Genomic DNA, 17,872 nt, shown 5'->3' with positions numbered 1-17,872 from the left:
GGCGGCACTAGCTTCAAACAAATAACGAAAATTGGAAGCGGTGGCCAATGTTTATTTATTTGCAAAGCCTCGTCAAGGTTGCCTTACCCGCATTGAACTCTGTGCCTTGTTTCAAACATTAAAATTTACAGGCAGTTCAAACATTCGGTGATTTTCTTCTCTTAAAAACCTGTTCACCTGAGACGCTCAAATATTATCTTGCTTTGCCAAATACTAACAGAAAATGAAGAGAAATAAACATTAAATTCACATCTATAAATCACATCTCACCAAGTTTATGAAACTGACATGAAAATTCAAATCATATTGTTTAAACTTTAAACATCAAACGCACCACCCAGTCTAAAGTCCAACATTATTACAATTTGAACATCATTATGTACCAAGTGACACGATGCACCATGATAATCCCAGTATAGATGTAATAAAAAGAATATTGATGTAAAATTATGCTAAGATCTATACCATTAGATTATTTTGGTGCATTATCCCATGTCCACTCTCTCATACTTGTATCAGCAAGAACAACTGTCTAAACTGTAGCGTGACTTAATTATTTTCAAAATGCTGATCCACCACCCTTTGTCTTTCCAAGCAACACATCCTTTGCCTCATTGATTTTGGATGCCAGGTAATGGCTGCCACCTGCATCAGGATGATTCGCGATCATCACCCTCCTATGTGCTTCTTTAACCTTATCCGTCGGAGTGTGTTCTCTGTCATCATAACAATTGAAAATCAACAAGACAAGGAAAAACAAGGAGGAAAACATAAAAAAATATGGAAGCAGATACTATTAAAGCCTCTTCAAAGCTCTCTGATTAATTAACCTTTCACAATTGAATGAAATCAACCTGAGAACAGTGTTGCAACCTATTTGATATTAGAGATTTTTTCCTCTTTTAAGTGATTGTTGCAATGAGATACCATCTGAGGATCATCATCACAGTAGAACAACAAATGGCAGTACCTAACACCGAGTATGAGAGCCGCTTCCCTCCTAGTCATGGTAACCTGGAAACCACCTTCATAAAATTTACGCATCCTAGGTGGTCTTGCCTTGAATGCTTGCCAAGCCTGAATGCCATATCTACCAGCATAGGCAGCAGCAGCTACAGCAAGCCCTGCCAAAAAGGGTGTAGCCTGTTCCAAGTTAAAAAAAAAAAAAAAAAAGGTCGCCAACTCTCCACCAGGAAACAGATTTTCTTTGCTAACAAACCTTAAATTTCTTATATTATAAATAAAATCAAGCTCGTTATTCTCTACACATGAATTACTGAAACAACTGCTTCTACAGCAACAAAATCTCATTCACAATTGTAGACACTAACTGAATCAGGGCTTGTTTTAAGAACATAATTTTGCAAATTAATTTCATCAGTTTTATTGGGACTAGCTCAAGGTTTCCGTGAAAAACAAGCCTTACCATAATAGCGGTTGAAACCTTCAATCAAGAAATCTGCAAAATGTAAAATTCCTTCCACCAATTAAGTCTTGAGGAAATCTCTGAGGAAAATAAAATGAAAATAAGAACTTCATTGAACTTTCCTGTTTTATATATTTCTAATTGCCTTCTTGGCATTAAAAATTTAAATAAAAATCGATATTTTAAATTTAACAACTCTAAATGACAACTAAATAGCATTCAACGTGAAGCCATTTCTTGTCGCCTTGAATTTTCTTACCCTAACAAAACCGCTCAAAGGCAGGTAGATCAGTCACAACACAGTTTCAGATCTCAAATACACCGACACTGTAAAACTGGTCTAAGTTCTTTCTTTTCTTTCTAGCCTAAGATGCTAGAAACACACAACAGCATCATCAATGTTTATTCCTGGCTTAGACAATACAAGGATTCTCCAGCATCAGCTTCTATTCAAAGACAAAGACAATAACTATTTCAACATATACCAGTGCACAAATCTAGACCTCATACATTTCTTTACCTTGAACTATTATATCACCAATTCACAACCCCAAACAAAAGCCATTTCCTTATCATATCTCTCTCACACACACACATTAACAGAGAAAACGAGATGAGAACAATTTATTGGGTAAGCTACCGAGGAGACGATACCGTGGGGGAGACGCGGTGTCCTGGGGCTAGAATGGAGGCTCTGATTTCTGAGTTATGACTTATGAAGGCTGTAATCGAACAAGGCAGAGTTAGGGTTTCTCTTTTTTCTGAGGAAGATGAAATGGAAATGAAATCGATAACCTCACAATTTTGCCTTTTCTTCCTGTAACTGTTATGCTTCGGCTTAGGACGGCTGATTTCAGTGATTTCTCTACAAAAATTCTCATGCACAATAAGCACTCTCTTCAAATTTAACACTAAACTACTAAAATGGTACTCAAAAATTCTAAAAGATACTAACTATAAATATTAAATAAGCTCAAAAAAGTTTTAAAATATAATGAAAAAACTAAATATTAAATATTATATATATATATATATATATATATATATATATATATATATATATATGTTCTGGAAAGAATATTCTTTCTTGCGTTAATTTAATAATAATGCTAGAGAACCAAGATGGTTCCAACCAAATGCCTGTGGGTAAATTCAAAATCTTTATGTGAATGGTGCTTATGCTAGGTATTATAATGTTTCTTTTTTTTTTATAAATTAGATGGTTATGAATCTGTTTTCTTATTTATCATGTTTTAGGCATTTGGAGAGAGAAAGAGGGTGAAGAAACAGAAACAAATTGAACCAGTTTCTGTGATTCACGTTGCAATGATACTGAATGTATTTCCTCCTGATTTGAATGTGGTGAAACATTTAATAACCAATATTTTAAATCATAAATAAATAAAACTAATGATTATATTTATAATTAATTAAGTTGTTCCATTCTTGGCTGATTTAGAGTTGGTTCCATATACTTTTCCTTAATTTAAAGCGTCTAACAATTAAATCTAGACACGAAGTATTCTTGTGAATTCGGACCCAAGCGTGGTACTTGCAAAAAAGACTCCGACGCTCAAGTCAGTGAAAAATTACTTAAGAAAATGAGTATACGATCAGTGAGATGGTGTTGAATGCTTCTGATGCCCATCGTCTGCCTTGTTCCTGGTTTATAGACTGGTTGGAACTGAATGACTCATTGACTTGAGCCGAGATCTTCGTGATTGACTTTAGGGCGATATTATGGAGAGAAGTTTGTTAGGCTAGAGCAGTTAATTTTTGAATGAGGTAAACGTGCCGAGGTATAACGCGGTTCATCCGATGTATTAGGGATACAGTACATAACCCCCAAGCTTGACTTAGAAAACGTAGTTTAGCAAGTTGAGCTTATCCTGTGCGGTTATACCTCGATGCTTAAGGGCAAGTATCGTAGCCCCCCAAGCTCAACGCACGTTGCTGCAATTTCAAACTTGGGTTTTATTTTTGTTCATTATTTTTTAGATGTGTAACGGTTTGAAAAGAAAAAATGAGATTTAATAATAGTTTATCTTGTTAACTGGACTGCAATAAATTTTATTTGGCCAATTGGGATACGGACCATTTGTAGAACCTATGCACAATTACTCAAGAGGGGGGTGAATTGAGTATTGCAACAACAATGAATCTTTTTGCGAAAGTTAAAGACAATATACAAAAGTGTTATTGTACTAGTATTTTTCCAAGAGCTTAACTCAATTGCTAAGCATTTATAAGGAGCTTTTACTTTCCAATAGACACCAACTCAAATAAATTGATCAAGCTTTTCACCAATCGGACTTAAGCTATTCCTTAAGTACTTACGAAGCTACTTTTTGATCACAATTTATTTGCTCAAAGGTAAAAGACAATAATATTGAAGAGATAAGTTTGGAAAGATGCAAACGCTATTTAGAGTGGTTCGGCACAATCCTTGTCCTACGTCCACTTTCTTTCTCAATCGCTATTGAGAAGTTCCACTATTGCCAAGCTTCAAGGTGCTCGCGCAAAACCTTTTACAATCCGAGTCCTTAGTTTCTAACACCTCACGGTATATGATCACCACTCGTATACTAACCCACTCCACTTAGAGATACCTTCCCTAAGATTTGCATTGAGTACTTAGTATACCTCTTTGGTATCCTCACCGACTATAGTGTTTATAACTCTTGACTCAACCTTGGAGATCACACTCCAATTTACAAAGTGTACAAGAAAACAATTCTCAAAGAATTGTTGAGACGAAATGAGTACTCTCTAGAAGAGTGTATGATTACAAGTTTAGCTCTATTGAACCAATTGATATTGCTCTCTCAAATTGTGTATTATAACACCTTATAAAATGTGTAGAATGAAAGAATATGAACAAGATAGTTTGCAAATACTCAAGTATATGAAATAAGGCTTCAATCCATCTATTTATAGACTCCCCAAACCTTAGAAACGTTGGGGAGTTAATGGGATGGAGCCTTTTTGTCAAAACTAGCCGTTTTTTATGTTTTTGAATCATTTGCATCGATGCATAACACTTTGCATCGATGCAAATGTGTCTTTGAAGCTGAAATTTGAATTTTCAGCTAGGTTGCATCGATGCAAACATCTTTGCATCGATGCAAGATGAGTGTGCATCGATGCAAACCTTAAAGAATGGCTTAAAATCACTTCAAAATACTTAGGATTGATCTCAAACTTGTTGGAGTCAATTCCTATGCTTTTGTACCTTCGAAAACAAGTTTTAAACCATTTGGCTAGCATCGAATTGCAAGATGTGCATCAAAACATTTTGTGAGTGTGTGTTGAGAGATTTAGCAATTGGTTCTTAACAAGAAGTTACCTAAGTCCTAAGACACTATACTTGTCTTCAAATGTTGTGGACTTGAGTTTCTTGTTGTTGTTGTGTTGCTTTCAACTCTTCATTCCTCAACGTTGAATGTTGGTTGATCTTTCAACATGCTTGTTCATTCAAGTTGTTTGTTGGTTTGTCTTTCATGTCGTTTGTTGGTTTGTCATTCATCAAAACCTACGAATACAAACTTCGCATACAAGCAACATGATTTACAATTTCCCCCTTTTTGATAATGACAAACCAATTTTGAGGATATGCATTTATAAATGATTTTGAAAGCAACAATAATGCACTTTGTTTTATAGAAAGCTTTGGAGAAGACTTCACAAAAAAATTTTGCAGGAGTTCCCCCTAAATATGTGCATTTGTTCCCTTAAAGGGCGTTTATCAAAGAAAACGATTTAGATATCAAAGTTTTTGCTTAGCGGAAGTCTTTTTGAAATCATTGTTTCGCAAACTTATTTCTTCTTTTCAAATCCTCAAACTTCTTCTTTTCAAAAGTTCAAAACTTCAAATATCCTTAAACTTTTCTTCCCCCTTTTGACATTATCAAAAAGAAAGGAGTTTGAAATGTGACATAGAAGCATGCATAAAACAATGAATTTTTTTAAGTTCAATTTCTCTATTAATCTCAAGGATGAGATATTCCCCCTTTCAAAAGAATTTGATTTCCTCTTTTTATATATAACAAGCATGCATAATTCCCCCTAAAGAAGTGAAATATATCAAGGCATGCACATTAACTTAAAATAGGGGTACCAAGCCTATTTTGAGTTATTCACCAAATAAGCATACAAGCATTAATCATTAAACAAAATATGAAGGAAATATCAAAGTATTTAAACCATAATAGAAATCCTTAGCTTACTAGGAGTTAGTTTAACAATTCATATAATCAAATAAACATAAAGCAATAAAAAGTGACTTGATGAAGAGGAGACAATCAATCTTGGTCTTCATCATCATCATTATCCTCTTCATACGGTAGGTGGATGCCGAAATGCTCATATAAGTCATCAATACGACGATCCAAGCGACCCGTGCGATGATCTACACGAGACACACGACGATTAAGTGCTTCAAGTTGCCTACCATGCTCTACTTCAATCCTTTGGATGTTTTGGTTGATGGATTGTAATTCTCTCATTACATCAACCAAGGAGGGTGGTTCTTGAGCTTGAGGTGCTTGTGGAGGAGCTTGCTCTTGAGGACCTTGTTCATCAATATTTCTTCTTCCCATTTTGTTGAGAATATGAGTGTTGATACAAGATTGAGGTGGTACTTCTTTGGCAATCTCATTTGATACATCAATACCAACATAATCAAAGACTTTAGACCATAGGCAAAGGAATCCTAATCCACCATTCCTATCCTTCATCTTGAGCCTAATCATATGTTGTACTATAAAGTATGGCCAATTAATCTTAATCCCATTCATCATAGCCCACATGACAATCAAATCTTCATCATTTACATTCGCATGCCCGGATATTCTAGGTTTCAATACATAGGTGACTAGATATAACAAAGTTCTATGTTCCGCACTCATTGAATTGCAACTAATTTTGGAGTGAGCTCCTTGTACAAGGTTGAACAAATGCATGGCATTGTCCTTTGAATAACCCCATTCATCAATTGGGGTTTTACCACCTTGAAACAAGTCACCTTGATTTGGCAACTCCCAAATGGTGGCTAACTCATCACCATCTAGCCTATAATCCTTTCTTCCTATCTTGAAGAATAATGTGAAATTTGATTCATCTTCCTCATCAATCTCAATCATGAGTGTACTATAGGCTATGGCAACTAAATCCGGATAATATTTACTCTTAATTTGAACAAAATCCATGAGGCCTTGATGAACTAGAATAGCCTTAAGAGTATCAAACTTATGAATGACAAGAAGGGTCGGATCCAAATACCTCGGAGGAATTTCCTTTCTTCCGGCGAGCCTTGCCTCATAGAATTGAAGATCTTCATTAGAAGCAAAGTACCTTGCCAAAGGATGATCATTTGGAGGTGGAACCACACTTGAAGAGCCTTTTGACTTCTTGATGGTTCTCTTGATTCTAGGCATTGTGGATGATTTTGTTTTATGGGTTTTGTAGAGGAGAATGTGGGGACTTCAAATATGTAATTTGTTTGTAGTGGGTATCTAAGTTTTGTGAGTTGTATGAAGCTATATGTGAGCTTGTTTTGGAGGTTATGGAGGTTTGAATGTGGGGATATGAGTTGTGAGGTTGAAGATGATGAAAAAGTGGGGTTTTGTTGCTCAAAAATGCCAAATTCACGTGTTTTTGTGCAATTTGGTCGTGTTTGCATCGATGCAATAGGCTTTGCATCGATGCACATAGCACGTTGTGTGCTTTGCATCGATGCAAAGCTTGGTTGCATCGATGCAACATGCATCATTTTGCCCAAAATCACCAAATTTTCATCCTTTGGTGGTTCTTTCTTCAATCCTTTGAGTTCCATCATGTATATACTCACTTAAACCATTATAAACTTCAATTTGTTGATCCTCCATTGTTTATAATCTTCAAATTCTTCAATCTACCTCAAGATTAATCACTCATTCATCAACTCATAAACCTACAAAACAATGGCTAATTGGATATCTCCAATGCTTAAGTTAGTAAGAGATACAAAAATAGCAATATAAATACAATGAATTCAAACAAATCATATTAGATTAGAATCCAAGATACCAAGTTCATTTCGGATGTTAAAAAAACTTTCTTTACATAAAGGTTTAGTGAAGATGTCCGCTAGTTGTTTACTAGTTTCGACAAATTCAATAACCACATCACCCTTTTCAACATGGTCTCTTATGAAGTGATGTCTAATCTCAATATGCTTGGTTCTTGAATGTTGAACCGGATTCTTGGTTAAATTTATTGCACTAGTATTATCACATTTGATAGGAATGTGATCAAGCATGAGTCCATAGTCCACAAGTTGTTGTTTCATCCATAAAATTTGGGCGCAACAACTACCGGCGGCTACATACTCGGCTTCGGCGGTAGACAAGGCTACACTTACTTGTTTCTTACTATGCCATGAAACAAGAGAGTTTCCTAGCAAGTGACAAGTGCCGCTAGTGCTTTTCCTATCCAATTTGCAACCGGCAAAATCGGAATCGGAATAACCAATCAAATCACAAGTGGATCCTTTCGGATACCACAATCCAACATTTAATGTTCCTATGAGATACTTCATAATCCTTTTCACCGCACTTAAGTGAGATTCCTTAGGATTAGCTTGGTATCTCGCACACATGCATACACTAAACATGATATCTGGCCTACTTGCCGTTAGATAAAGTAATGATCCTATCATGCCTCTATACTTCTTTACATCTATGCTTTTACCTTGTTCATCTTTGTCAAGGTAGCAAGTAGTGCTCATTGGTGTGTCCATTGCCTTAGCATTGTCCATTCCAAATATTTTGAGCAGTTCCTTGCAATATTTGGTTTGGCTAACGAAAGTTCCTTCTTTTCCTTGTTTGATTTGAAGACCAAGGAAGAAGTTGAGTTCGCCCATCATGGACATTTCAAATTCACTTGCATGAGGTTTGAGAAAAACTTGCAAAGTGATTCGTTAGTTGAACCAAATATTATGTCATCGACGTAAACTTGTACCAAAAGGATATTTTTGTTTTCAATCAAGATAAATAAAGTTGTATCAACCTTCCCTCTTCTGAAACCCTTTTCTATTAAAAACTTGCTCAAACGTTCATACCAAGCTCTTGGAGCTTGTTTAAGACCATAAAGAGCTTTCTTGAGTTTAAAACATGATTAGGATTTTCATAATCCTCAAAACCGGGAGGTTGTTCAACATATACTTCTTCTTGAATGAAACCATTAAGAAAGGCACTCTTAACATCCATTTGATAAAGTTTGAAGTTATAAGAGGATGCAAAAGCAAGTAACATCCTAATTGCTTCTAATCTAGCTACGGGAGCATAAGTTTCGTCATAATCAATGCCTTCCTCTTGATTATAACCTTTAGCTACTAATCTAGCTTTGTTTCTAACAATTGTACCATTTTCATCGAGTTTATTTCTAAAAACCCATTTTGTTCCTACAATTGTTTGATTACTTGGTTTAGGCACCAATTCCCAAACGTCATTTCGTTTGAATTGGTTAAGCTCCTCTTGCATTGCCATAGCCCAATGTTCATCATCAATTGCGGACTCAATGGTAGATGGTTCAATTTGAGAAACAAAAGCACTATATGCAAATAAATTTCTAAAAGTGGATCGAGTTGTTACCCCTTTCGAAACATCACCAATGACGTTGTCTAGAGGATGATCCTTTGAAGTACGCCAATCCTTTGGAAGTGCATTTATTTGTGCTTGTGATGGTTCAATTTCTTCAACTTGAACACTATACTTTGTTGAGCTTGTAGAGGCTTCATTTAAATCTTTTTCTTTGTCTTCACCATTCAAATTTAGTGAATCAAAGTTTTCTACATTTTCATCAAAATCTTTTCTAGCACAACAACGGTTAGTTTCATCAAAAGCGACATGAATACTTTCTTCCATAGTCATGATGCGTTTATTATATACTCTAAAAGCTTTGCTAGTTAAAGAGTAGCCTAAGAAGATTCCTTCATCAGCCTTAGCATCAAATTTGCCTAAGTTATCTTTTCCATTATTTAGAATAAAGCATTTACAACCAAAGACGTGAAGGTGGGAAATATTTGGCTTTCTTCCTTTGTACAATTCGTACGGTGTTTTCTTAAGAATAGGTCGAATGATAATCCTATTCATAACATAACACGCGGTACTAACCGCATCCGCCCAAAAGTACTTAGGAATATTAGCCTCATTGAGCATAGTTCTCGCCATTTCTTCTAAATGACGATTTTTCCTTTCAACCACACCATTTTGTTGTGGTGTTCTAGGAGAGGAAAAATTATGCTCAATGCCATTTTCTTCACAAAAAGTTTCAAAAAGATTGTTTTCAAATTCTCCACCATGATCACTTCTAATAGATGATATATGCAAATTCTTTTCATTTTGAATAACTTTGGCTAATCTTTTGAATGCTCGAAATGCATCACTCTTGTTTGCTAGGAACAAGGTCCATGTAAATCGAGAGTAATCATCAACAATAACTAAAGCATAGTAATTGCCACCAAAGCTCATAGTCCTAGAAGGACCAAATAAATCCATGTGCAAAAGTTGTAATGGCCTTGTTGTTGAAACAATGTTTTGGATTTAAAAGAGGCCTTTACTTGTTTTCCCTTTGACATGCGTCGCAAAGGACGTCTTTTTCAAAACGTAGCTTTGGTAAGCTAATTACTAACTCTTTAGAGACCAACTTGCTAAGATGGTCCATGTTAGCATGAGCTACTCTACGATGCCATAACCAAGTTTCATCATTTTTACTAACAAGGCATTTCACATCATTTGAGGAAACTTCATTTAGATTAATCATGTATACATTGTCAACACGGTGCCCAATTAGCACAATTTCATTAGTGTCTTGCCTTTTTATCAAACAACATTTTGAATCAAAGGTGACTAAGTTTCCTTTGTCACAAAGTTGGCTAACACTAATGAGATTATGTTTGAGACCTTTGACAAGTATAACATTATCTATGGAGGTAGAAGAATTTTTACCAACTTTTCCAACGCCGATTACTTTGCCGGTGTTGTTGTCTCCATAGATCACGTTTCCTCCGTTTGTAGGCTCTATTGCGGTGAACTTTGATTCATCGCCGGTCATGTGTTTGGAGCATCCACTATCAACATACCAATTTGTATCCTTAGCTCCAACACGTACCTACAAAACAATTAAAATTGGGATTTAGGTACCCAAGTGAATTTGGGTCCTTGATGGTTAGTATGAGCATAATGCCCATAAGGTGCCCATCTCGTATCTTGACTACGAAAGTTTATATGTTTAATTCTAGTAAAGCATACGGGTGCTATATGACCTACTTATTACAATAATGACATATGACATTTGGATTATGCATCCTATGCATGTTTCTAAATGGTTGCCTAGGTTGTTTCCTAAATGCAACATCTTTTGATCTATATGCATTGTGATTATAATTTCTAAATGAAGCATGTTGAGGAGGATGTTTAAAGGCTTCATTCCTTTTAGGCATGCTTGCCTTTTGGGCTTGCGGTTGCCTAATAGGAGTTTTAGTATTTTTAAATTTTCCTTTTTCAAAACCTAAACCTTCCTTATTATGAACATGCTTTTGGTTTTTTAACATTTTATCTAAGTTCTTTGAAGATTCATTGAACTTAGCTAAAGTGTTCTTAAGATTTGTAATTTCATTTTCATGCATTTTACAAGATTTGTATGGATCACTACTTGTGCTACACTTATCTTTTCCAAGATTGATATTCTCGTTTTTCAACATCTCATTTTGTTTTAAAAGATCCATATTCTTTTTCTTTAGGAGAGAATAATCTTGGGTAAGTTTTGTGTACACCTCAAGTAAGGCATCATATTCATCTTGTAAATTAAAAGAAGTGGAGTTGTCATCACTAACCTTTTCTTCGCTTGCCATTAAGCAAAGATTTGCAACCTCGTCGTCATCGGAGTCGGATTCATCCTCGTTCTCCCATGATATGTATGCTTTCTCCTTCTTCTTAAATTTCTTGTTTTTGTCCTCCTTTTGAAGTTTTGGACAATTGGGTTTGATGTGTCCAACTTCTCCATACTCATAGCATTTTGGTACCTTTGTTTTGCTCTTGAAGTTTTTCTTCATTGCAAACTTATTGAATCTTTTTAATAAGAGTGCAAATTCTTCATCTCCTTCTTCTTCATTATCATCACTCTCTTCTTGTAGTGATGTTGTTTTAAGGGCGAGACTTTTCTTCTTGCTTTCTTCACCTTTTGTCTATTTAGCATAGTCATTTCATAGGTGAGAAGATTACCTCGTAGTTGATCAAATGTAAGTTGATCATAGAGCCTTCCTTCCACAATGGCGTTCACTTTGGAGTTCCATTTTGGTGTAAGGCTTGTAAGCACCTTGGTCACAATTTGTTTATCATTGTATTTTGTGCCAAGCATGCTTAGATTGTTGAAGATCTTGGAGAGTCTTTCAAGAGCTTCTTCAATGCTCTCTTCATCTTTCATTTTAAAATTTTCCCATTCATGAACCAACACAAATACCTTTGATTCTTTAACGTGGTCGGTTCCTTCGTAAGTGATTTGGAGTTTATCCCAAATCTCTTTAGCGGTTTCACATGTAGAGATCTTCATATAATCATGCTCGTTAAGTGCACAATGAATGAAGTTGATGGCTTTATCATTCATTGCCACTTTCTTCCAATCATCGTCACTATATTCATCTTCTCCTTTCGGTACTTGCTTTGAGACGGAGACTTCTCCTTCTTTAGCGCTTGTTGTCTTTGTTGGAATGTGATTTCCATTCTCAATCACTTTCCAAATTCTCACATCTTGAGAACGGATCCAAATTCTCATCTTATTTTTCCAATAAGAGTAATTTGTTCCGCTAAAAAGAGGAGGTCTAGCGGTTGAGTTACCTTCACTAGTGTTGTTGTTGTTAAAGCTTGTGCTTGCCATGATCTTTTCCCTTAAACGGTTAAGTCTTTCAAAGGGTTAAGCTCTGATACCACTTGTAGAACTTATGCACAATTACTCAAGAGGGGGGGTGAATTGAGTATTGCAACAACAATGAATCTTTTTGCGAAAGTTAAAGACAATATACAAAAGTGTTATTGTACTAGTATTTTTCCAAGAGCTTAACTCAATTGCTAAGCATTTATAAGGAGCTTTTACTTTCCAATAGACACCAACTCAAATAAATTGATCAAGCTTTTCACCAATCGGACTTAAGCTATTCCTTAAGTACTTATGAAGCTACTTTTTTATCACAATTTATTTGCTCAAAGGTAAAAGACAATAATATTGAAGAGATAAGTTTGGAAAGATGCAAACGCTATTTAGAGTGGTTTGGCACAATCCTTGTCCTACGTCCACTTTCTTTCTCAATCGCTATTGAGAAGTTCCACTATTGCCAAGCTTCAAGGTGCTCGCGCAAAACCTTTTACAATCCGAGTCCTTAGTTTCTAACACCTCACGGTATATGATCACCACTCGTATACTAACCCACTCCACTTAGAGATACCTTCTCTAAGATTTGCCTTGAGTACTTAGTATACCTCTTTGGTATCCTCACCGACTATAGTGTTTATAACTCTTGACTCAACCTTGGAGATCACACTCCAATTTACAAAGTGTACAAGAAAACAATTCTCAAAGAATTGTTGAGACGAAATGAGTACTCTCTAGAAGAGTGTATGATTACAAGTTTAGCACTATTGAACCAATTGATATTGCTCTCTCAAATTGTGTATTATAACACCTTAAAAAATGTGTAGAATGAAAGAATATGAACAAGATAGTTTGCAAATACTCAAGTATATGAAATAAGGCTTCAATCCATCTATTTATAGACTCCCCAAACCTTAGAAACGTTGGGGAGTTAATGGGATGGAGCCTTTTTGTCAAAACTAGCCGTTTTTTATGTTTTTGAATCATTTGCATCGATGCATAACACTTTGCATCGATGCAAATGTGTCTTTGAAGCTGAAATTTGAATTTTCAGCTAGGTTGCATCGATGCAAACATCTTTGCATCGATGCAACAATTCGTCGCATGCTTTGCATCGATGCAAGATGAGTGTGCATCGATGCAAACCTTAAAGAATGGCTTAAAATCACTTCAAAATACTTAGGATTGATCTCAAACTTGTTGGAGACAATTCCTATGCTTTTGTACCTTTGAAAACAAGTTTTAAACCATTTGGCTAGCATCGAATTGCAAGATGTGCATCAAAACATTTTGTGAGCGTGTGTTGAGAGATTTAGCAATTGGTTCTTAAGAAGAAGTTACCTAAGTCCTAAGATACTATACTTGTCTTCAAATGTTGTGGACTTGAGTTTCTTCTTGTTGTTGTGTTGCTTTCAACTCTTCATTCCTCAACGTTGAATGTTGGTTGATCTTTCAACATGCTTGTTCATTCAAGTTGTTTGTTGGTTTGTCTTTCATGTCGTTTGTTGGTTTGTCACTCATCAAAACCTACGAATACAAACTTCGCATACAAGCAACATGATTTACAATTTCCCCCTTTTTGATAATGACAAACCAATTTTGAGGATATGCATTTATAAATGATTTTGAAAGCAACAATAATGCACTTTGTTTTATAGAAAGCTTTGGAGAAGACTTCACAAAAAAATTTTGCAGGAGTTCCCCCTAAATATGTGCATTTGTTCCCTTAAAGGGCGTTTATCAAAGAAAACGATTTAGATATCAAAGTTTTTGCTTAGCGGAAGTCTTTTTGAAATCATTGTTTCGCAAACTTATTTCTTCTTTTCAAATCCTCAAACTTCTTCTTTTTCAAAAGTTCAAAACTTCAAATATCCTCAAACTTTTCTTCCCCCTTTTGACATTATCAAAAAGAAAGGAGTTTGAAATGTGACATAGAAGCATGCATAAAACAATGAATTTTTTTAAGTTCAATTTCTCTATTAATCTCAAGGATGAGATATTCCCCCTTTCAAAAAGAATTTGATTTCCTCTTTTTATATATAACAAGCATGCATAATTCCCCCTAAAGAAGTGAAATATATCAAGGCATGCACATTAACTTAAAATAGGGGTACCAAGCCTATTTTGAGTTATTCACCAAATAAGCATACAAGCATTAATCATTAAACAAAATTATGAAGGAAATATCAAAGTATTTAAACCATAATAAAAATCCTTAGCTTACTAGGAGTTAGTTTAACAATTCATATAATCAAATAAACATAAAGCAATAAAAAGTGACTTGATGAAGAGGAGACAATCAATCTTGGTCTTCATCATCATCATTATCCTCTTCATACGGTAGGTGGATGCCGAAATGCTCATATAAGTCATCAATACGACGATCCAAGCGACCCGTGCGATGATCTACACGAGACACACGACGATTAAGTGCTTCAAGTTGCCTACCATGCTCTACTTCAATCCTTTGGATGTTTTGGTTGATGGATTGTAATTCTCTCATTACATCAACCAAGGAGGGTGGTTCTTGAGCTTGAGGTGCTTGTGGAGGAGCTTGCTCTTGAGGACCTTGTTCATCAATATTTCTTCTTCCCATTTTGTTGAGAATATGAGTGTTGATACAAGATTGAGGTGGTACTTCTTTGGCAATCTCATTTGATACATCAATACCAACATAATCAAAGACTTTAGACCATAGGCAAAGGAATCCTAATCCACCATTCCTATCCTTCATCTTGAGCCTAATCATACGTTGTACTATAAAGTATGGCCAATTAATCTTAATCCCATTCATCATAGCCCACATGACAATCAAATCTTCATCATTTACATTCGCATGCCCGGATATTCTAGGTTTCAATACATAGGTGACTAGATATAACAAAGTTCTATGTTCCGCACACATTGAATTGCAACTAATTTTGGAGTGAGCTCCTTGTACAAGGTTGAACAAATGCATGGCATTGTCCTTTGAATAACCCCATTCATCAATTGGGGTTTTACCACCTTGAAACAAGTCACCTTGATTTGGCAACTCCCAAATGGTGGCTAACTCATCACCATCTAGCCTATAATCCTTTCTTCCTATCTTGAAGAATAATGTGAAATTTGATTCATCTTCCTCATCAATCTCAATCATGAGTGTACTATAGGCTATGGCAACTAAATCCGGATAATATTTACTCTTAATTTGAACAAAATCCATGAGGCCTTGATGAACTAGAATAGCCTTAAGAGTATCAAACTTATGAATGACAAGAAGGGTCGGATCCAAATACCTCGGAGGAATTTCCTTTCTTCCGGCGAGCCTTGCCTCATAGAATTGAAGATCTTCATTAGAAGCAAAGTACCTTGCCAAAAGATGATCATTTGGAGGTGGAACCACACTTGAAGAGCCTTTTGACTTCTTGATGGTTCTCTTGATTCTAGGCATTGTGGATGATTTTGTTTTATGGGTTTTGTAGAGGAGAATGTGGGGACTTCAAATATGTAATTTGTTTGTAGTGGGTATCTAAGTTTTGTGAGTTGTATGAAGCTATATGTGAGCTTGTTTTGGAGGTTATGGAGGTTTGAATGTGGGGATATGAGTTGTGAGGTTGAAGATGATGAAAAAGTGGGGTTTTGTTGCTCAAAAATGCCAAATTCACGTGTTTTGTGCAATTTGGTCGTGTTTGCATCGATGCAATAGGCTTTGCATCGATGCACATAGCACATTGTGTGCTTTGCATCGATGCAAAGCTTGGTTGCATCGATGCAACATGCATCATTTTGCCCAAAATCACCAAATTTTCATCCTTTGGTGGTTCTTTCTTCAATCCTTTGAGTTCCATCATGTATATACTCACTTAAACCATTATAAACTTCAATTTGTTGATCCTCCATTGTTTATAATCTTCAAATTCTTCAATCTACCTCAAGATTAATCACTCATTCATCAACTCATAAACCTACAAAACAATGGCTAATTGGATATCTCCAATGCTTAAGTTAGTAAGAGATACAAAAATAGCAATATAAATACAATGAATTCAAACAAATCATATTAGATTAGAATCCAAGATACCAAGTTCATTTCGGATGTTAAAAAAAACTTTCTTTACATAAAGGTTTAGTGAAGATGTCCGCTAGTTGTTTACTAGTTTCGACAAATTCAATAACCACATCACCCTTTTCAACATGGTCTCTTATGAAGTGATGTCTAATCTCAATATGCTTGGTTCTTGAATGTTGAACGGGATTCTTGGTTAAATTTATTGCACTAGTATTATCACATTTGATAGGAATGTGATAAAGCATGAGTCCATAGTCCACAAGTTGTTGTTTCATCCATAAAATTTGGGCGCAACAACTACCGGCAGCTACATACTCAGCTTCGGCGGTAGACAAGGCTACACTTACTTGTTTCTTACTATGCCATGAAACAAGAGAGTTTCCTAGCAAGTGACAAGTGCCGCTAGTGCTTTTCCTATCCAATTTGCAACCGGCAAAATTGGAATCGGAATAACCAATCAAATCACAAGTGGATCCTTTCGGATACCACAATCCAACATTTAATGTTCCTATGAGATACTTCATAATCCTTTTCACCGCACTTAAGTGAGATTCCTTAGGATTAGCTTGGTATCTCGCACACATGCATACACTAAACATGATATCTGGCCTACTTGCCGTTAGATAAAGTAATGATCCTATCATGCCTTTATACTTCTTTACATCTATGCTTTTACCTTGTTCATCTTTGTCAAGGTAGCAAGTAGTGCTCATTGGTGTGTCCATTGCCTTAGCATTGTCCATTCCAAATATTTTGAGCAGTTCCTTGCAATATTTGGTTTGGCTAACGAAAGTTCCTTCTTTTCCTTGTTTGATTTGAAGACCAAGGAAGAAGTTGAGTTCGCCCATCATGGACATTTCAAATTCACTTTGCATGAGGTTTGAGAAATACTTGCAAAGTGATTCGTTAGTTGAACCAAATATTATGTCATCGACGTAAACTTGTACCAAAAGGATATTTTTGTTTTCAATCAAGATAAATAAAGTTGTATCAACCTTCCCTCTTCTGAAACCCTTTTCTATTAAAAACTTGCTCAAACGTTCATACCAAGCTCTTGGAGCTTGTTTAAGACCATAAAGAGCTTTCTTGAGTTTAAAAACATGATTAGGATTTTCATAATCCTCAAAACTGGGAGGTTGTTCAACATATACTTCTTCTTGAATGAAACCATTAAGAAAGGCACTCTTAACATCCATTTGATAAAGTTTGAAGTTATAAGAGGATGCAAAAGCAAGTAACATCCTAATTGCTTCTAATCTAGCTACGGGAGCATAAGTTTCGTCATAATCAATGCCTTCCTCTTGATTATAACCTTTAGCTACTAATCTAGCTTTGTTTCTAACAATTGTACCATTTTCATCGAGTTTATTTCTAAAAACCCATTTTGTTCCTACAATTGTTTGATTACTTGGTTTAGGCACCAATTCCCAAACGTCATTTCGTTTGAATTGGTTAAGCTCCTCTTGCATTGCCATAGCCCAATGTTCATC

At 35.6% G+C, this 17,872-nt stretch overlaps 1 protein-coding gene across 10 annotated transcripts; it reads right to left on the bottom strand.

The window, feature by feature from the left end:
* Positions 1–224: 224 nt before the first annotated feature.
* On the bottom strand, positions 225–2,351 carry LOC130979634 (mitochondrial import inner membrane translocase subunit TIM14-1-like). 10 transcript variants are annotated; one of them, XR_009086694.1, is made up of 5 exons: positions 2,227–2,351; positions 2,081–2,148; positions 1,427–1,506; positions 831–1,124; positions 225–716 (listed from the first exon to the last, which is right to left on the bottom strand). XR_009086694.1 is itself a non-coding variant. In XM_057903116.1 (5 exons), exons 3-5 carry the CDS (start codon positions 1,427–1,429, stop codon positions 560–562), a joined length of 333 nt encoding a protein of 110 aa, XP_057759099.1. In that variant the 5' UTR covers positions 1,430–1,506; positions 2,081–2,148; positions 2,227–2,351; the 3' UTR covers positions 225–559. The 10 variants fall into 10 exon arrangements, 3 of the variants coding, with proteins under 3 accessions (XP_057759099.1, XP_057759101.1, XP_057759100.1); XR_009086696.1 differs by adding an exon at positions 1,686–1,834 and having other exon boundaries at positions 1,947–2,344; XM_057903116.1 differs by having other exon boundaries at positions 971–1,143.
* Between the last annotated feature and the right edge of the window lie 15,521 nt (positions 2,352–17,872).

The sequence above is a fragment of the Arachis stenosperma genome, chromosome 5 (assembly GCF_014773155.1).
Source record: "Arachis stenosperma cultivar V10309 chromosome 5, arast.V10309.gnm1.PFL2, whole genome shotgun sequence".
NCBI lineage: Eukaryota > Viridiplantae > Streptophyta > Magnoliopsida > Fabales > Fabaceae > Arachis > Arachis stenosperma.
Note: the sequence above shows the minus strand (reverse complement) of the source record. Positions and strands in the feature narration are given on the sequence as shown.

Coding starts and splice junctions, on each gene's coding strand:
- LOC130979634 (XM_057903116.1), bottom strand. Junction 717..970: donor GCTCTCATACTCGGTGTTAG/GTACTGCCATTT, acceptor TTATGATGACAG/AGAACACACTCCGACGGATA.